The sequence below is a fragment of the Zootoca vivipara genome, chromosome 5, assembly GCF_965207765.1.
Source record: "Zootoca vivipara chromosome 5, rZooViv2.hap1.1, whole genome shotgun sequence".
Lineage (NCBI taxonomy): Eukaryota > Metazoa > Chordata > Lepidosauria > Squamata > Lacertidae > Zootoca > Zootoca vivipara.
Window position 1 is genome coordinate 95,246,244 of NC_142588.1, and position 20,692 is coordinate 95,266,935.

Consider the following 20,692-nt stretch of genomic DNA (forward strand, 5'->3'; position numbering starts at 1 on the left):
GGCTCCAATACTTTGGCCACCTCATGAGAAGAGAAGACTCCCTGGAAAAGACCCTGATGTTGGGAAAGATGGAGGGCACAAGGAGAAGGGGACGACAGAGGACGAGATGGTTGGACAGTGTTCTCGAAGCTACGAACATGAGTTTGACCAAACTGCGGGAGGCAGTGCAAGACAGGAGTGCCTGGCATGCTATGGTCCATGGGGTCACGAAGAGTCGGACACGACTAAACGACTAAACAACAACAACAACATATATAGGGTGCCTCCATTCTGCATGTACAAATGGCTTTAGATACCCATGAGGTTGATAAATGACCATCTAGCACAGGCATCCCCAAACTGTGGCCCTCCAGATGTTTTGGCCTACAACTCCATGATCCCTAGCTAACAGGAGCAGTGGTCAGGGATGATGGGAATTGTAGTCCAAAACATCTGGAGGGCCGAAGTTTGGGGATGCCTGATCTAGCATATATTCAACACAGAAACAGCAACAATTTGTTGTTGACAAAGGGCAGCTGGACATATCAAGGGCCCCATTACCTTCAGGAGCTGAGGGCCTCATCAAACCTCAATCCGGCCCTGATCTGCACCCACTCTGAGAGTATGAAAGGGAACTCAGTGAGAGGGATGGAGCTCTGGATATTGCTGAGCTACAACTCCCATCTGCTCTAGCAAACAAGGCCAGTGGCCATGGGAGATTAGGAGCCGCAGTTCAGGAACATTCAGAGGGTCAAAAGTTTCCTCACATCGGCCCCTAGTGAGTGGTGGAGGGAACAATTTGGGAATCCCTGACTTGGGAGGGACCGCAAAAGTCATCGAGTCCAACCCCTGACAATTTGGAGAGCATAGCCAAAGAGGATTTATATCTAGTCTGGGATCAGGTTGTTTGAAGGACTGCTTGTCCCTGTATGAAGCCCACCACTAAGATTTAAAAGACTGGCGGGCAATAGAGTCATGGCCTTTTTGGTGTTGGCCCCTTGGTTTTGGAAGTCCCTCCCAAGCGGTATCGAAAGCACCTTCTTTTTAATGTTATTTATTTTACATAGGATAGCTTAGAAAATCATTTAAATCAAATAATCCCTGTGCAGCGTACATTAAAAGCATTATCGCTCTATAAATAAAAGCAGGAACATTTTAAAACGGGTGTGCTTAATTGGTTTTTGCATCTGGGTTAAGCTTGCTGAAACAGATTTTTTAAATTAAAAAAAAGCGCAGGAGTCTAAAACTGCCAAACTTTAATAGGCAGGCTGCTCTTGGGGTTGCTGTGCTGAAAGCTCAACTCTGCAAAGGCACAGAGTTTGGCCCTTGTGTGCAAGTCCTGCAAACCAATCTGGTCAAACAGGAACACGGGGAGCAGGCTTTCAAAAAGGCATGAAGACCTTTCTGCTTCCATCTTTTTTTTTTTTTGAACTAATATGCTTGGCCTGCTTTCTTTAAAAGGGTTATTTATGATGCTGTGGTGTTCCTTTTTTTAGCTTATTTCGTTTGAGATGCTGGGATGGGCCGCAGAGAGTTTTTAGACTGTTGGCTTTGCAACTGTAATGAAATCTTTATAAAGTATTTCAGGACAACTGAAACTAATATTGCGCAAGCTGCTTCATAGGAACAAAGGAAGCTTGCATGGAGTCAGAGCCTTGGTCGACCCAGCTCAGCCTTTCTACACTGACTGACCATCTGGGCTGGGAGTCTTGGAAGACCTGCGTCCCGACTTGAGTCCTTTTCCACTTGGCCTGGGAAGGCAAAGCCCAGAGTGATGGGTGGATGGATGGACTCCAGCTACAAAAGCTGAGACTCTCTTGGCTGTGAGTCCTGGAAGACTGCTCCCTGCCTTGCAGACTTTGGGGGCAGGGACTGGACTGACTCCAGCTACAAAAGCAGAGGTTGCTGAACACTCTCTTGGGCCAGGGGTTCTTGGGGTGTGTGTGTGCTGTTGTTGGCATTATTTTTTCCCCCATCTTTATTTTGTATCGTCTATGTTCAGGCAGGTAGCCGTGTTGGTCTGATGCAGATGAAATGAATAAAATAAATAAAAAAATTGTCCAGCATCACCTTAGAGACCAACTAAGTTTGTTCTGAGTATAAGCATTTGTGTGCATGTACACTTTGTTTGTATTTGAAGAAGTGTGCATGCACAAGAAAGCTTATACCCAGAACAAACTTAGTTGGTCTCTAAGGTCCTGCTGGACAATCTTATATTTATTTATTGAATCTTCTTCGTCCAATGTGTACATGTTGATGTTTTACTTATTAGCTTATAACTACTTTCCCTACGTTTGTAATTAATCTTCACATGCTGCAAGCCTCCTTGAGCATGGTCTTAACTCTGGAAAGGCAGCATTCAAACAAAATGATATTGATTGATTGAGTGGCAGCAGTAGCTCTCCAGGATTCAAGAACGGGAGCTTTCCCCTAGCCCTACCTGGAGATCCTGCCAGTGATTGAAACTAAGACTTTCTGCATGCAGAGGAGATCATAGAATCATAGAGTTGGAAGAGACCACAAGGGCCATCCAGTCCAACCCCCTGCCAAGCAGGAAACACCATCAAAACATTCCTGACATATGCCTGTCAAGCCTCTGTTTAAAGACCTCCAAAGAAGGAGACTCCACCACACTCCTTGGCAGCAAATTCCACTGCCGAACAGCTCTTACTGTCAGGAAGTTCTTCCTAATGTTTAGGTGGAATCTTCTTTCTTGTAGCTTGAATCCATTGCTCCGTGCCCGCTTCTCTGGAACAGCAGAAAACAATCTCCCTCCTCTATATGACATCCTTTTATATATTTGAACATGGCTATCCTATCACCCTGCCACTCAACCCCTGCCCTCCCTAGTTGCGCCAATTGATCCATCTCATTCAATGGCTAGCTACTAGCCACAATGGCTCTGCTCTGTCTCTGTGGCCACAGGCAGCAACACTCCTGAATATCAGTTGCTGGAAACCACAGGAGGGGAGAGTGGCTCTTGCGCTCGGGTCCTGCTGGTGGGTTTCCTAAAAGAGGCACCTGCCCATCCACTGCGAAAAGAGGATGCTGAGCTAGATGGCCCATGGGCCTGATCCAGAAGGGCTCTTCTTGTGTTCTAGTTCAAAACTGCCCACACTGACTGGCAGCCGCTGTTCAGGGCTCCAGGCAGGGAGTCCCCCCCCCCGCCTAGTTGGAGATGCCCTTGGGGGTTGAATCTGGGAACCTGGGACCTTCTGAATGGAAGGCAGAGATCCAGTGTGGTGTAGTGGGTAAGAGCGGTGGACTCGTAATCTGGTGAACTGGGTTCGCTTCCCCGCTCCTCCACATGCAGCTGCTGGGTGACCTTGGGCTAGTCACACTTCTCTGAAGTCTCTCAGCCTCGCTCACCTCACAGAGGGTTTGTTGTGGGGGAGGAAAGGAAGCAGAGATTGATAAAGCGGGATATCAAATCCAAACCCTTCTTCTTCTTCTTCTTCTTCTTCTTCTTCTTCTTCTTCTTCTTCTTCTTCTTCTTCTTCTTCTTCTTCTTCTTCTTCTTCTTCTTCTTCTTCCCCCACCCCACCCCACCCCCAGGGCTTTGCCTCGAAAGGCAGCATATCATGAAATTAAAAAGTACATCTTGAGACCCAGGGAGTGATCATCTCCATAACCGAAACTGGGGAGAGGAAGGAGCTAGGAAGGAAAGAAGGGTGGCAGTCTGGGATCTGTAGGAGCCCAATGAGGATGTGGGGGGGAGGACACAGAGAATGGCAGCCTTCCCACCTCATCTAAAATAGCAGGGGAACAGAAGGAGCAGAGCAAAAGCTTGAGGGCGTGGGGGGCGGATCCCATCTGTCAGAAGACATCTGTGACTAAGACCGGGAGGAAAGGAGAGATCATTGACGGCAGCCAACGGGCTCCGTTCCCTGAATCCCATGCCCACTTTTCCTCAGCCTCCCCTGTGCTCCGTTTTACGGAGGTCATGAAATGGCCACCCGTCAGCGATGCTTCAGCTGAGATTCCTGCATTGCAGGGGGTTGGACTGGATGACCTTTGGAGTCCCTCCCAACTTTACAATTCTATGATTCATAGGACAGCGATGGATGCAACAGGTAGCTCTTTCCAAAGGCCTTTTGGAACCCCAGGCTCATCCTGCCGGGATACTGTGGGGTTAGGAAAGGATCAGCCAAGAGCAGCCAAAATGATCAAGGGGATTCACATATGAAGAATGGTTGCTGCTTTGAGGAACGAGAAGTAAGAGGTGACATGACAGAAAGTGGATAAAGGAAAGGTTTTCTCCCTTTCTCAGAACAATAGTACTAGTGGACATCATATGAAGTGGACATCATATGTTGGAAGATTCAGGACAGATAAAAGACATAACTTCTTCATGCAGTGCATAGTTAAACTGTGGAACTCCCTGCCACTGGAGGGGGCCACCAACTTGGATGACTTTAAAAGAGGATTCAAGAAATTCATGGAGGAGAGAGGGCTATTGAGGGCTACTAGCCAGGATGGCAATGTTCTGTCAAGACCAACTTTAATTGGTCTTAAAATATGCAAGTTTTCCAGTTTCACAGATCTCAACAGCAACGGCCCTAAAGCTTGCTGATGCTGTCATCAGCTTAGGCCAGTGTAATTAAAATAGATCTCTTTTTTTGCAGCACACGACAAAGGCTATTGCTGTTGCAGAAGAGAGAAGAGAAAGTTGCATTCCTTCTGCCAGAATTGGACCAGGTCTCGGCAAAAGGACGAGCGAGGGAGGAAGGAAGTTAAATTTGGATGCTCACGTCAGTGGCTCTGGATGCATACGGCAGGGAGACCTGCAGGGCAAACAGATGCTGTTTTTAACCACCGTCGCTCCTGGGCCCAAAAGCTTCTAGAGCATCTCAAGCCTGGAGGGGTTTCCAAAAAAGAATAAAAACACAGGGAGCTTTTAAGTAGATGGAAACCCGAGCCCAGAAATGGAATGGGAAGCGGGACCAGGTCTTATCTGAAAATATATGCAAGGACCAAGGTGGCCCTGCTCCAATGCTCAGTTTGCACATGCGGAGAGGGTGAGATGCAAAGGTGGTCCCTAGGCACCCCCTGGAAGCCACCTGCTCACAAATCGGCTCCTTGAGGTTTCTGCCTGAAGACAAGCACCAGGTCACGGTGGGGTGATGAGGACCCTTGCCTTCCCCACAGGAACCTCTGGACCACAGGGAGGGCTCCATCAGGATGGGAGGGGGCTGTTCATCAGGCCCTTCCTTGTTTCCTTGTGCGGACCAAGATGAAAGGAGGAAAGAACCGGGCAGAGCAGCTTGCTTGGCCAAAACTGGACAGAAGGCCCCAGGCTGGCCAGCCCTCAAGCCTTGACCTGGGAAAAATGGGAGCTTGCTCCCCACAACTCTTGAGCAGCCCCCCATCCTCTGCTGCTAGGCTGCTACAGGGAGGGCACAAAGCTATGCTAGCGGCTAAGTTTTGGATCATGCCTCAGTTCTGTAGCGCTCCAAAATACCACCTGAAAGCAGGGGAGCAACATGGGTAGGAACACCACAGGCCTAAGAGAGCACTTGGCATAGCAGAGAGGCTGAGCTGCAAATCAGGAGGCCCCCAGTTCTAATGCTGCCTCTTGCATTCAATCACTGGGCAGCCTAAGGTAAGCTCACCTCCACCTCTCAGCACCATCTGCAATATGACCCACCTCACAGGGGGTTGGGCAAGATGTCCCTTGGGTGTCCCTTCCAACTCTACCATTCTGTTTTTCCATGATTGCAGCTGGCATAGCTCAGTCAGTACAGCAAGAGACTCAGTACAGTCAGTACAGCAAAAGACTCTTAATCTCAAGGTGATGGGTCGGGCAAAAGATTCCTGCATTGCAGGGGGTTAGACTAGATGACCCTCATGGTCCCTTCCAACTTTACAATCCTATGAATCTAAGTACAGAAAGCTCAGCAGTCTCACATTGCCCCTGGCTCCCCATCCCGCCCTCCTCTCTTTGGGTACCCAAACTGCCCTTTCCCACCCTCCGACTCTCCTCTGTGCCACTGGGCTACTTTCAGCTAACACACCAGCAAGATAAGCAGAAAAAATGCCAACTACAGAATAAAACAGGCAATCCTTCATGGAACAGGCCCACCGGTTCGCATTCATTCTCATCATTTACCCTGCAGAATTTGATCTTCCGGCCCTTCATTTGGATTTCCCTTGGCAGGAACCGCGAAGGTACAAGGGCAGCTTTTTCTAAAAGGCCAGCGACTGCCCTCCTGACTTTGACTGTCGAGTCAGGGAGCTTGGGAGACAAGCAGAAACCGGAGGTCACTTCCCCAGATTCAGGAGCGGTTACCATTACTTGACAGACACAGACGTCTGCAAAGAAGAGGATTTCAAAGATGGGTGCCATCTCCATAACCTTTGGTCCCAACTGCTTGAACCCCCTCCCCAGCAACCAGGGATAAAATTTCATTTCATTTCCGGTTTCTCAATATCCTTCTTGAAAGAATCTTGACAAGAAAGGCATTAGCAAGCAGGAAGGCGTGCAGAGGAGGGCGACCAAGAAGATCAAGGGGTCTGGAAACCAGGCCTTATGAGGAATGGTTGAAGGATCTGAGTAGGTTTAGCCCAGGCTTCCTCAACCTCGGCCCTCCAGATGTTTTTGGCCTACAACTCCCATGATTCCTAGCCAGCAGGACCAGTGGTCAGGGATGGTGGGAATTGTAGTCCCAAAACATCTGGAGGGCCGAGGTTGAGGAAGCCTGGTTTAGCCTCAAAAAGAGGAGACTGAGAGGAGATACGAGAGCCATCTTCAACTATATCAAGGGCTGTCACATGGAAGAGGGAACCAGCTTGTTTTCTCCTGCTCTGGAGGGTAGAACTCGAACCCAAGGCTTCAGGTTACAAGAAAGGAGATTCCGACTAAACACCAGGAAGAACTTTCTGACAGTAAGAGCTGTTTGGCAGCAAAATTGACTCCCTTGGAAGGTGGTGGTCCCTCCCTTCCTTAGAGGTTTTTAAGCAGAGGTTGGATGGTCATCTGTCACGGATGAGAATCCTGCATTGGAGGGGGTTGGACTAGATGACCGTTGGGGCCCCTTTCACCTCTACAAAGTCCACTCTCCATGGATCTTCCTCCTAGTGGCCTGAAGGTTCTGGGAATGCCCCCCTTAAAGAGGAAGACAAAAAAATAATAATAACAGCGGGGACTTCTTTAAGAAACTTGTGGCAAGCTGCTTTCAAACCAAATGTTAACCTCAAAGGCTTCCAGAGCTGCCTTTGCTAAGTGTGGTGGTTTGCTCTCTTTGCGGAGGGGCTGTGTGTGTGTGTGTGTCTGTGTGTGTGCAGTTTGTGCGAAAGCAGAAAGCCTGCTGCTCTCGGCTGCTCTGAACGCTCCAGAGATACTCACTTCCCCCGGGGAGGCTGTCTCTGTCAAAAATGCACAGCTTGTAGCCAAACTCGTTCTCCAGAACCCCTCTCAACGTCAGCAGCACAAATTCTTCCTCCTCGGCGTTCCTCGCGTAGGACAAATAAATGTCATACTCTTTCCCGTCTGACGGCCCCAGTCGGAGAGGGAAGCGAGCAGACGAGAAAAAGAAGAAGAAAAAGGGGGGGAATAGGCTTTGGTGAGTTCGGAGTAGCTGTGGGTACATCGGCTTCTAGCTCCTCTGCCCCCGTGCCAGGAGCGGGGGGCAGAGAAGTCAGGAAAGAGGGGGGCTTTCTGCCTCTCGACACTCCTGCTCCCTTCCAACGCAGAGCCTGAAAAAGCACTCGGCCTGCAGCTCATTAAAAGGAACCTCATAAGAAGAGCCTGCTGGATCAGGCCAAAGGGGCCCCATCTAAACCAGCATCCTGTTCCCACAGGGGCCAAATGCCCCTAGGAACCTTGGAATCCAGATAGACTGCCTCTGGACCTGGAGGTTCCACAGCAACATCAGAAGAGCCTGGCTTCTGGATCAGGCCAAAGGGGGCCCTTCTAGTCCACAATCCTGTTCTCACAACCAGATGTCCTGAAAGGAAACCCACAAGGAGGAGCTGAGAACAAGAGCCCTCTCCCCTCCCGTGTTTCCAGCAACGGGGATTCAGAAGCATGGCTGCCTTCAGCTATAGAGGCAGAGCAGAGTCATTGCAGCTAGGAGCCACCAGTTGCCCTCTCCTCCCTCCATGAATTCGTCCAATCCTCTTTTGAAGCCATCCACGTCGGTCCTTTTCGAGCTCAAGCTCATTTTGTTCCAAAGGCCCCGGAGAATTTAGTGTCATCGGCAAACCGGGCCGATGCTCAATACTAACTCCAGGTTGCTTATTTTTTGTCTGCCTGTTGGCTTATTGAATTTATAACCCAGTTTTTTCTCTCCAAGGAGTGTGAGTTGGTGATTCGAACCCTGGTCCCGCAGGTCCAAGTCGGGCACTCTAACCACTACGCACGCTGCCTCTCTTTTTTTATGAACCGTTTAAAAAGCACAGGCCCTGACCCTGATCCTTGGGGGACTCTGCTTTCTACATCTCTCCATTTGGAGAACTGTCCATTTATTCCTGCTCCCTGCAGCTTTACTTACTTACTTGCTATTATTATTATTATTATTATTATTATTATTATTATTATTATTCCCGATCTGCAAAAGGACTTCTCCAAAGAGGGACTGAAGCTTTCAGGCTGCCAAAGGAGGAAGGCTGGCTAGGTCAATGTGGTTGCTAGAGGCAACCCTGTGGCCTTTGATTCAAAAGTTCTAGCCCAGAGACGCAAGAAATGGGGGGGGGGGAGGGATGCAGAGAGGCGGAAGGCGAAGGAGCAATTAGACTTTCTGCACTCTGACATTATCATAATCCACCACATTCAGCCGCGACTCTTAAGGCGAGTTTAAAATGTATTCATTTATTTAATCATACATGTATTTAATGTGCTTATTTGGCTCTATACAGATTGAAGGCTTTAATGTTGCAGCCGCATGTCGCCTTCTCAGGCGCCACTGGGGAAAAATTACCGCGATTCACGAAATGCTTCACAAAGTACACCAAGAGGCATAAAACAATGCTACAAAACAATGTAATGAAAATAACAATTCAATTTCCAATAAGCATTGCAAAATAATAATAATCATAAAAACCACCAGCAACGTTTAACCATTAAAAGACTTAGAAAACAAGATTTGGCATCTATGAAGCACTTCTGTAGTTCAGAGTTGTCAGGGACCATGCTGAGGAGGAATGGTGGGAGTCTGCCCTTCCCCTCCCATAATAATAATAATAATAATAATAATAATAATAATAATAATAATAATAATAATAATAAAGAGATTAAAAATACATTAAAACATCAGTCATTAAAAACTTCCCCAAACAGGATCGTGAATCTTCCCAGGAGCAATGGGACAGTATAGATTTGGAACAATGGTTTGCAGAGGGACATAGTTCAGAAGACAAAAGCTGGTAAGAACTGGATGGGGAACAGCTAGGAGAAGAAGCACTCGGGGAGAGAGAGAGTTAACTGAGTCTCTCACTGGAGAGTGTCCATCCACCAAGCCCAAGGTCAAGGAGAGCAGATAAGGTGGCAGTCCGGGAAGCAAAGTGGTTGCAAGATCAGGTTGCAAGGCGAAGAAGTGACGAGGGTGACTTGGGGAAAAGTGAGTGCAAAACTTAATTTGGAACACCTTTACTTTGAGAATGGGCTCTAGTTGCACAACTATCTATTAGAACAATGGGAATAATCGGGGAAGGGATGTGTACAATTTTATAACATGCAGAAGCAATATGAAAAAATAAATCAGATAAGGGAGGGAGGAGGAGGGAAAGGGGGAAAATGTAGATGATTGTAGTATTGATGAATTTTTTTGGTATTTCTGTGACAAATATTGATAAATAATTTTTTTTAAAAAGCTGAGGGAAGTCACGGGGTGGGGGGGGAGTTTTGTTTCATTGTGTTTTCTTTCATATGATAAATGTGTTGAATATTAAACTGTAAAATGTAAGGAAAATTTATTAAACCACAACAAACAAACAAACACACACACACCTCCAGGCACACCCCTTACCTAAGATGGTTTCATCCGTCCCAAAATGAGCCCGGTAGAACAGCACCATTTCCAGCCAGTAGAAGTGGTAGATGAGAGTCAGGAGGGCGACCAGGACGATGGTGGCCCCCAAGCCACACACCAGCTCCACCGTGTACCTGGGCACAGGGGCTGTGGGGGTCAAGGGAAGAGGAAAGTGGGGGGGGGGTATTTGCCGTGGATTATCACCATCACCATCATGAATTATCATTAGATTTACTTCTAGCCCGCCCTTTCCCCAGACCACCACTCACGGAGGCTCAACATAAAACAAAGTGACAAAATAAATACAAAAGGGGGGGGGGAAGAGACCATTGATAAAAGGTAGACTAGACTCTAAGAGAATTCTTTTTTTGCCGAGTAATTTTTATTGAATTTCAAGGGTTTTTTTTTAGAAAACAAACAAACAAATGAACATCAAATTTAATACAGAATTTAAAAGATGACTTCCCTCCCTTCTTCCATGGTGCTGTTACCCCCCGTTTTAGCCCCCACCCCCATTCAATTGCTAGAAATAAGCAAATGCCCTTTTTCAGATTTCACTCCTATTTTATTTTGTTTTGCATCCACTGCTCAAAATTTAAACAATTTTTATATAAACACACACACACACACACCCCAAAGCTATTAAAAATGCAGGTAATAAAAGCAGCGCAGTGCTGTTAAAAGCCCTTTCCTTAAGGCAGTTCTGTTGGAATAAGAGAGTCTTCGCTGGAAGGGAAGGGGAAACAAGGAGGGAAACGGGGAAAGAGGCTGCCTGGCTCCTCTAGGGAGGGAGCGCCAATGTCTGGGAGCAGCCACCGAGAAGGCCCTTACCTTTAATCTTCACAATGGCCTCCTGGTGAACAGTCCCCTTCAGGTTGTGCGCATGGCAGGTGTAGTTTCGCTTCAGGTCCCTCTCCGTGACCTTGGGCACGACCAGGGTCTTCACAATGGTCATCTCGCCAAGGCTGGAGGGGATGTCCCTGGAAAAGGTCAAGGGGAAAGAAGAAGAGATGTTTGAGCTCAGCAGCTCTCTGAGATGCCAAGGGACCACCATCCCTAAGGGAGGAACCTCAGAAGAGCCTGTTGGATGTGGTCAAAGGGGTGTTAGCAATTTCACTCCCCCGGTGCTGCATTTTGTGATTGGTGCAAATCACATGCCTGTCTGAGAAGAGTGTGGGAAACGGAAGGCAGTCTGGTCTCTTCCGCTGTATGTACTTTTTTGGAATGCACTTTCACTTTTACTTGTGCCTGTTGTTCTCTCGGAGCTGGAGAGAACGGACGACATTATGCTTTTGTCTGTACCTAGTGTGTAAATATGTACAATATACCTGAAGGAGCGTCTCCACCCCCATCGTTCTGTCCAGTCACCAAGGTTCAGTTCCGAGGGCCTTCTGGTGGTTCCCTCGTTGCAAGAAGCCAAGTTAGAGGGAACCAGGCAGAGGGCCTTCTCGGTGGTGGCGCCCATCCTGTGGAACCCCCCTCCCACCAGATGTCAAAGAGAAAAACAACTACCAGACTTTTAGAAGACATCTGAAGGCAGCCCTGTTTAGGGAAGCTTTTAATGTTTAACAGACCATTGTATTTTAATATTTTGTTGGAAGCTGCCCAGAGTGGCTGGGGAAACCCAGCCAGATGGGTGGGGTATAAATAATAAATTATTATTATTATTATTATTATTATTATTATTATTATTAAATAAATAAATAGTAGATTAGCTCTACGATGTCTCACGCTTCTTGCTGTGTTGTGCCAGAAGCTCAGTGTGCATATAACATTATGATGTATGTCGCTAAAAGCGCACTGGAAGAGAAGGGAGATGCCTTTTCCAGAGCTGCGCATACCGGAGGACGCTCAGAGTTCCGGGGGCTTGCAGGCACCCCCAGGGCGTTTTCCAACAAAGGGGACCATCTGGTCCAGCATCCTGTTCCCAGGGGAGCCAAGAAGATGCCCCAGTGGGAAGCTGCAAGCAGGAAACCCGGCACAAGAGCCCTTTCCAGAGAAATGCCAGCCCTTCTCTGTGCAGCGCATGGTTAATCTGTGGAACACCCTCCCGCAGGAGGAAGCGGTGGCCGCCAATTTGGATGGCTTTAAAAGAGGATTAGACAAATTCATGGAGGAGGAGAGGGGTTATGGGTGGCGATAGACAAGATGGCTCTGCTCTGCCTTTAAAAGTCGCAAGCAGCAACGCTTCTGGATCCCAGTTGCCGGAAACCTCAGGAGGGCAGAGGACTCTGGGGCCCACATCCTGCTTGGGGGGTTCCCATTGGGGGTGTCTATTCAGGCACAGTGAGACCAGGACTAGATGGGCCATGGGCCTGATCCAGCAGGACTCTCCTTATGTTCTCATCCTTGCTGTGTTCTTTGCATACGCCGTATTTGTGATTTTCTGAGAATTTCTTTCTGCCTTTTGAAATGAGCAAGATCAGGAAAAGGCACACGCTAAAATTAATCTGCAACTCCAAATGGGGATTCACCAGATGTGAGAATCACATGTGGGTTTTTCACTGCACATAGAGATGGACAGGAATCTATTTTCATTTCTCTTCTTCCAATCTTCGATTCCGTTCCTCACATCTTCATGTTGGCTTGCAATTCTTTTGCATTTTTTTAAAAAAAGACCTCACTAAAGTTTGATACATTTTAGTGGACATTGCTCCTAACATCATCATCATCATCATTATTAGCAGTATTATTATTATTATTATTATTATTATTATTATTATTATTGGCATGGTACATTCGCTTACCTATACATTTTTTACACATGCCTTCCTGCCTAACAAACACATTTGTAGATCTATTTCTAGTTGGCGTACTGCATCACAAAATTCAGAGTAGTGTGAATTGCGAGGAAGGATTGCGGGCTGGGGGCTGAGAAAAGGGTGGGATATAAATGAAACAAACAAACAAACAAACAAACAAACAGATGGACCTGTAATCAGACTCTGTCTACGGGAACTTCATATTTATCCTTGGGGATTTTTACTCCCCCATCCTGCAATCAATTTATTAGGATTATCTCAAACGGGAACAAAAAGGTTGCTGCTGCTTTTATTTTGATAATGGTTTTATATTCTGATTTTATCCTGTGAACTGCCCTGAGATCTGTGGGTATAGGGCAGTATATAAATACAAATAATAATAATAATAATAATAATAATAATAATAATAAATGCAATTAAAAAGCAGCTGAGGGAAAGGGAGGGTCTTCTTAGAAAGCCCTCTTTTATAGCAAGTCACTGATATTTGTCCAAGCCTCCCCCTCTCCACCACCACCCGTTGGGATGTTGCCATACAGACGTCTCCATTGTGCTTCCTCCAGCCCCTGCTAAGGATTTCCATCTCCCCCTTCGCCCTGGACTAAACCGTCTCCCCTTTTCAGACAACAGGGAAATCCTTTGCGCTTACGTCAGTGTGATATTGAACTTCAGGTCAGCGACGTCCTCTGGGCTCTTCCCGTCCACCATCCACCAGACCTCTTGCGGTGAGTCCTTCAGGAACGTGAAGTGGACTTCGCAACGGATCTCGAGCGCTTCTCCTGGCATGCACAAGGTGAAGAACAACCATCTTCAATGCAATAATATGAAGAGCATTCAATAGCAGCCATTAGGGCTGTGTGTATCCTGTCTGGACAAACCCCAGGTCCCAAACTGAACTGGGTCAATGATCTGGGCGGATCTGGGTGGATTTCTCTGCAGCAGGGGAGAGGCAGATCTGGGTTGCCCTGGATTCACAGTCTCAGAGTGAGTTGCAGCCGTCAAGGCAGAGAAAGGATGACAGACATGTGGTTGGGGGTCCGGGCTCTTCAACTGAATCATCGTATCTGAAGAAGTGTGCATGCACACAAAAGCTCATACCAATGACAAACTTAGTTGGTCTCTAAGGCAGTGTTTCTCAACCTTTTTTGGGCCACGGCACACTTGTTCTATGAAAAAAAATCCCGCGGCACACCAACTCTGTGCCGCCCTATATTTAGTTTAGTTTGGAGGGGAGACGTAAAGCATGCCACTGAAGTACTGCTGCGCGGTAGCCAGGCGGACCCACCAGGCGCAGAGCCTGCGGAGCGAGCGGGGACACGTTAGACGGCACGCACAGACCCCAGGCGGGCAGACACGGGCGCGCAGCTGCCGCCGCCGCTCTGGCCCGGCGAAGGGAAGCCCTGTGCAGCCTTCCCCGTCTGCCTCCTCCTCCCCAGGCGGCGGCGGCGGCGCCCTCTCTGGCCTCCGGCTGGATGCCGACTCTAAATTTTGCCGCGACGTGCGGCAAAGAGAAGAGCGATTTACATTGTCACGTGCCTGGCGGCCGCCAATATCCAGCGCTGACCCGTGGGAAAGGAAGCCGGCCGGGTCACGACGCAGGCGCTCGCCTCGCGTCGTGACCCGGCCGGCTTCCTTTCCCGCGGGTCAGCAACGTGACAATGCAAATCGTCCTTCTCGTCGCAGCACACCAGCCAGCGTCTCGCGGCACAGTAGTGTGCTGCGGAACACCGGTTGAGAAACGCTGCTCTAAGGTGCTACTGGAAGGAATTTTTCTATTTTGTTTCAACCCCCTGCAACCCACCGTCTCCTTCTTCCATCACCCCTTGCCCTCTGAGCGTAGGGTTCTGCAAGGAGGCTGATTCAGTTGGGGGCCCAGAGCGACCCGGCCTGAATCGGGGCCCACTCACAGTCACTGAATCAGTGGTTGTTTGGCACAGCTCTAGAAGCCACGAGGTTAGACAGTTCAATATTAATATTTATTTCATCAAATTTATACACCGCTTCATTGGTTAAAAACAACAACAACAACCCTCAAAGTAGTTTGGAAAATAAAACAAGAAAACCAAGGGGAAAATACCATAATTTAAAGCATGGGCCGGGGGCCAGATGTGGCCCAATCGCCTTCTCAATCTGTCCTGCGGACGGTCTGGGAATCAGCGTGTTTTTACATGAGTAGAATGTGTCCTTTTATTTAAAATGCATCTCTGGGTTGTGGTGCCTGCCTGGTGTTTTTACATGAGTAGAATGTGCGCTTTTATTTAAAATGCATCTCTGGGGTATTTGTGGGGCATTGGAATTCGTTCTCCCCCCCAAAAAATATATATATAGTCCCCCCCAAAGTCTGAGGGACAGTGGACTGGCCCCCTGCTGAAAAAGTTTGCTGACCCCTAATTTAAAGAATACAAAAGTTAAAATACTAAAACAGAGTAACATAAACTCAACTTTCTAAGTGTCTGGGTAGGTTTGTCTAGACAGCAACATCGAAAAGACTACAATCAAGGTGCCTGCTTTGATCTCAATAGGCAGGGAGTTCCACCGTTTAGGCAGTGCCACAAAGAACGATGGAGTTCTGACAAATGCAGAATGAGTACATACATACATAATGTTATTACGGTCAAAGACCAGCTTGTAAAGCGCAACTGGGACAGCTTTCACAAGAATTAAAAAATACATTTAAAACATTGTACAACAACAGCTTAAAGATTAAAATCTGAGATAAATGCATACACACATAAAGACCTAAAATTTGGGCTACCATACAAATTGGCCCTGCCACCACCCACCACTACATGGCACCTGAAGTAGTGCCAATTCAGCTGATCAAAGAGATCGAGTGGTCCCAAGTTGCTAAGGGCTTGATATACAAGTAATAGTAACACCTTGAACTCAACCCAGTAACAAATCGGCAACCAGGGCAGATCTCTGAGTGGAATCAACTGTAGAATCATTTTATGATCCTAATGCCCGACTCAGTCCAAGGCAGCTTCCTAATCTGTGCAGTCAATCCAGAAGCGATTTGAAAGCTTCTCCGCAGTCAATGCCTTCTTTTAAACCTGCAGAAGACACACATTTCAACTGGCAGATTTTGGGACGGGCAGCTGCTGGCAGACCTTACCTGGTGTGAGTTCATAACCGACTTGCTTATTTGGAGAGATGATCGTCGGAACCTTTGCCTTGTCTGGAGGCCCTGCCAACAGAATAGGGTCGTGATTATCTACTTGCCCTTCACCCCAGGGAAGGTCACGGCATCAAAACACAATATTAAAAATAAACCAAGCAAAAGGTGGGTTCTGAAAACATGCACCTCCCGTGCCAGAAGTCAGGTCTTCAGCATCTTCTGGAAGCCATGCAATGAGGGCGCCTCTGTGGAGAGGAAGTCCCACAGCATCGGGGCTGCCACAGAGAAAGCCCTCTCCTGGGGTCACCTTCACCCCAAACCTCTGAGGGCAGAGAAGCTACCAAGAGGGCCCCTTCCATCGATCTCAGCACCCAAGAGTAGGGAAGTAAGGAGCCTCTCAAGTGTTTGGGGCCTGAGTCGTAGAATGGGATGGAATGGAGGGGAAAGTTTGGCATAGGTTTCTCCGTGGAAAAATCAAAATTTACTTCTTGAGTTTCTGCAGACCCTGAAGAAGCCGCTCAAAGCAAAGGCTGGATTCTGTGCCCCAAGGGAACAATCGCTAGGCCCTCCAGCCTCTAGCCTCAGGGCTGTCTCTGAGATGCACTCAGGCATCAGCCCACCACGAACAGCTCTGGCAGGCAGCAACTCAGAAAACACGTGTGCTTTTAAGAACTGCCTGAGGCATGCTCACCACTCCCAGCATCCTGCAACATCTGAACGAACTTCCTGAGGGCGGCAAGAACTGCTCCACAGTGGAACGCGCTCCCTTGGAAGGCGGCAGACTCTCCTTCCATGGAGGTTGTTGAGCAGAGGGTTGGATCCTTCAACTGTGATTCCTGCACTGCAGGGGGTAGAACTAGGTGTCCCTTGGCAGGGGCATAGGAAGGGGGGCGGTTCGTCCCAGGTGGCATCCAGGGGGGTGACAAAATCCGCCCTGGGCGCTAATCACTGTGCTAATTGCCCCTCTGGACACCGATTGTCACGCTCATCACCCCAATGGGCGCCAAACGCTGCACCAATTGCCCCCCTGGGCGTCTCGCCCCGCCCCCTGGGTACACGGCATGTACGCTGCTCTGCGTGCCTGAGCGGCTAGCTCCGCCGCTGTCCCTTGGGTTCCTTCCAACTCTATAATTCTATGAAATAGAGTGGCATCCGGCTATCTCATCAGTGCAAGGATTTGCGGTTCTGCAAGGGAACCTTCCCTCCCCTCCCCCCATGCACTCCCCCAATCTCTTCTGGGGGGTTCCAAGTGTCATCTAGACCAACCCCCTGACACAGGGCCATCCCACCTCTGCTTAAAAGCCTCCAGTGAAGGAGAGCCCACCACCTCCTGAGGGAGTTTGTTCCATTGCCAACCAGCTCTTACTATCAGAAAATTCTTCCTGATGTTTAGTCTGAATCTCCTTTCTTGTAACCTGAAGCCATTGGTTCGAGGTCTCCCCTCCAGAGCAGGAGAAAACAAGCTTGCTGCATCTTTCATGGGTCAGTCCTTTAGCTATATCTCCTGTGTGTCTCCTCTTCTCCAGGTGAAACATACCCAGCTCCTTCAACCATTCCTCATCAGGCTTGGTTTCCAGACCCTTAATCATCTTGGTTGCCCTCTTTTGCACGCGTTGCCAACATCCTTCTTACATTGTGGCACCCAGAACTGGACACTGGACTCCAGGAGTGGTCTGACCAAGGCAGAATAGAGCAGCACTATGACTTCCCTTGATCTGGGGGTCCCTACCCCGAGGAATTTACAATCTAGGTTTAGCTATGGGAGGGGTAGATGACAAAATGAGTCAGTTCCCAAAGGCCTGTCAGAAGGGAGAATGGCAAGGAGGGAACCAACCTAACTTCCCTAGGCAGGGAGTTCCAAAGTTGCCTGGGAGCAGCTACCCATGAGAAGGCCCTCTCATCATGTCCTCACCAAGCATCCCTGTGAGGGTGGCAGGGCTGAGAGAAGGGGCTCCCCCCGAAGATCTCAGAGCCCAGGCAGGTTCTTATGGGGAAATGGGATAGCCTGGGCCTCAGCCGTCCAGGGCTTTATGAGCTAGCAACCAGATGCACATCAATAATACCTCAATTGATGTTGTGGCTCACCTGCCTCCCCTTGTCCCTCGATTCTCCTTACCTACCACCTTGACCCTCAAAGTCCGTGTGAGGTTGAAATCCCGGCCGTTCTCCTTGTAGCTCACAACACAGGTGTAGTCGCCCTGGTACGCCTCACGGACGAACCCAAAGGTCAGGTTGGTGCCGCTGGGGTATCGCTCCAGGAAATTCTCCATGAGGCGGCAGTTCTGCAGGAAACAGGGAATAGCGCCCATTCACTCACATCCTCTGCATGCAGAAAAGGCACATCTGCTAAGCACACAAGATTGACATCCTCCGAGAAGAGGAAGGTTGGTATCCTGGACCCGGAAGCAGCACTCGCTCAACACTGGGCAGCCCCTAGCCGGAAACTCACAATTTCAGAAGCTGTCGTCCCCATTTGTAACATTTTGCCACCAAAACTACGGAAACTAAGAATATAAGAAGAGTGTGCTGGATCAGGCCAATGGTCCACCTAGTTCAGCATCCTGTTCGGATGTTACCCGACCAGATGCCCCAGTTGGAAACCAGCAAGCAGGATTCGGGCCCAACTGGTATTTGAAAGCATTGCTGTCTCTAACTCCAAAGCCCTCTCCTCCTCCATGAATTTATCCAATCCTTTTCTCAGGCCATCCAAGCTGGCAGCCATCACTGCTTCATGTGGCAGGGAGTTCCATAGTTTAACCCTGTGCTGCATGGCAAACCACTTTCTTTTTTCTCTGTCCTGACTCTCCCAAAATTCAGCTTCATTGGATTTTCAGCCAGGAATTAGCCTGAATAGGAAAGCTGCCTTCATACAGAGGAAAAAGATTCACTTTCCCAGAGTCCTTTGCAGAGGCCGTTTCAAGAGCCCAAAATAGCACGGACTGCATGTATCCACAGCAATGCACCCATCTCTAAAGCAGCCATGGAACAGAGTTCAAAAAAAAAAAAACATAGGAAACTGCTTTACATCCTGGGGTTCACCACGCTCAGTTGTGTCTACACTGACTGGTAGCAGCTCTCCAGAGTTTCAGGCAGAAGCCTCACTTAGTCCTACCTGGAGATGCTGGGGATTGAACCTGGGAGCTTCTGCTTGCAAGCCAGATGCTCTAACACTGAGTTAGGGCCCTTCCCCATCACAGGAGATAATCATACGGCTCTGAATTCCACTCTGCGTGTCTGTCTGCTGGAGTCCAGAGAGATGTCATGAAGAAAGCGGAGGGAGAAAAGTTCCCTCCCTCTCACACAGCTCTAGAACTCATTGACAGCTGAGGAAGCTGAATGCTGGGAAGACACAGAATCGTAGAATTGTAAAAAACCGCAAGGGTCATCTAGTCCAAACCCTGCATTGCAGGAATCCTTTGTCCAATGATGGGCTCAAACCAATGACTCTGAGATTAAGAGTCTCGTGCTCTACCGAGTGAAAAATGTCCTTCACGCAGCATATAGTTAATCTACGGAACTCCCTCCTGCAGGAGGCAGGGATGATCACCAACTTGGAGGGTTTTAAAAGAGGAGTAGACAAATTCATGGAGGAAGAGAGGGCTATGGATGTCTATTACCTCTGCCTTTACAGTTGGAGGCAGCAAGGCTTCTGAATCCCAGTTGCCAGAAACCTCAGGAGGGGAGAGGGCTCTGGGGCCCGAATCCTTCTGGGGGGGGGGGGGTCCCATTGGCGGTGTCTATTCAGACACAGCTCCAGGATCACTGCAGATGGTGACAGCAGTCACGAAATTAAAAGACGCCTACTTCTTGGGAGAAAAGCAATGACAAACCTAGACAGCATCTTAAAAATCAGAGACATCACCTTGCCAACAAAGGTCCGTATAGTTAAAGCTATGGTTTTCCCAGTAGTGATGTATGGAAGTGAGAGCTGGACCATAAAGAAGGCTGATCACCGAAGAATTGATGCTTTTGAATTATGGTGCTGGAGGAGACTCTTGAGAGTTCCATGGACTGCAAGAAGATCAAGCCTATCCATTCTGAAGGAAATCAGCCCTGAGTGCTCCCTGGAAGGACAGATCGTGAAGCTGAGGCTCCAAGACTTTGGCCACCTCATGAGAAGAGAAGACTCCCTGGAAAAGACCCTGATCTTCGGAAAGATGGAGGGCACTAGGAGAAGGGGATGACAGAGGACAAGATGGTTGGACAGTGTTCTCGAAGCTACCAACATGAGGGAGGCAGTGGAAGACAGGAGTGCCTGGCGTGCTCTGGTCCATGGGATCACGAAGAGTTGGACATGACTAAACAACAACAACAAGCAATTCAGACACAGTGAGACCGGAACTAGATGGGCCATGGGCCTGATCCATCCGGACTCTCCTTATGTTCTCATCCTTGCTGTGTTCTTTGCATATGCCATAATTGTGATTTCCTGATAATTTCTCTCCGCCTTTTGAAATGAGCAAGAACAGGAAAAGGCACACACTAAAATAAATCTGCAACTCCAGATGGGAATCACCAGATGTGATGATCACACATGTGGGTTTTTCACTGCACATAGGGATGGACAGGAATCTATTTTCATTTCTCTTCTTCCAGTCTTAGATTCCATTCCTCACATCTTCACATTGCAATTTTTTTGCAATTAGAAAAAAATAAAAGACCTCACTAAAGTTTGAAGCATTTTAGTGGACATTGCTCTAAACATGTGTTGTTGTTGTTGTTTTGGCAAGTACAAATTTGTAAAATCCTCTTTCAAAGCCATTTATTTTGGTCATCAACACTGTGTCCTGCAGGAGGGAGTTCCACAGTTTAACTGCACTCTCTGTGAAGGATTTTCTTTCATCCGCCCTGAGTCTTCTGAGATTCAG

General features: G+C 48.3%; 1 protein-coding gene across 4 annotated transcripts in view; it reads right to left on the reverse strand.

Moving 5' to 3' along the window:
• The window catches only part of IL1RAP (interleukin 1 receptor accessory protein), an 84,736-nt gene that overhangs the window by 26,280 nt on the left and 37,764 nt on the right, over window positions 1-20,692 (reverse strand). For all 4 annotated transcript variants that reach the window (XM_035133258.3, XM_060274260.2, XM_035133260.3 and 1 more), the window contains 6 exons: window positions 17,941-18,106; window positions 15,822-15,893; window positions 13,356-13,485; window positions 10,779-10,927; window positions 9,945-10,094; window positions 7,325-7,468 (listed from right to left, as the gene is read on the reverse strand). In XM_035133258.3, coding sequence (XP_034989149.3) covers window positions 7,325-7,468; window positions 9,945-10,094; window positions 10,779-10,927; window positions 13,356-13,485; window positions 15,822-15,893; window positions 17,941-18,106 — 811 coding nt within the window. The remainder of the gene's footprint in view (window positions 1-7,324; window positions 7,469-9,944; window positions 10,095-10,778; window positions 10,928-13,355; window positions 13,486-15,821; window positions 15,894-17,940; window positions 18,107-20,692) is intronic.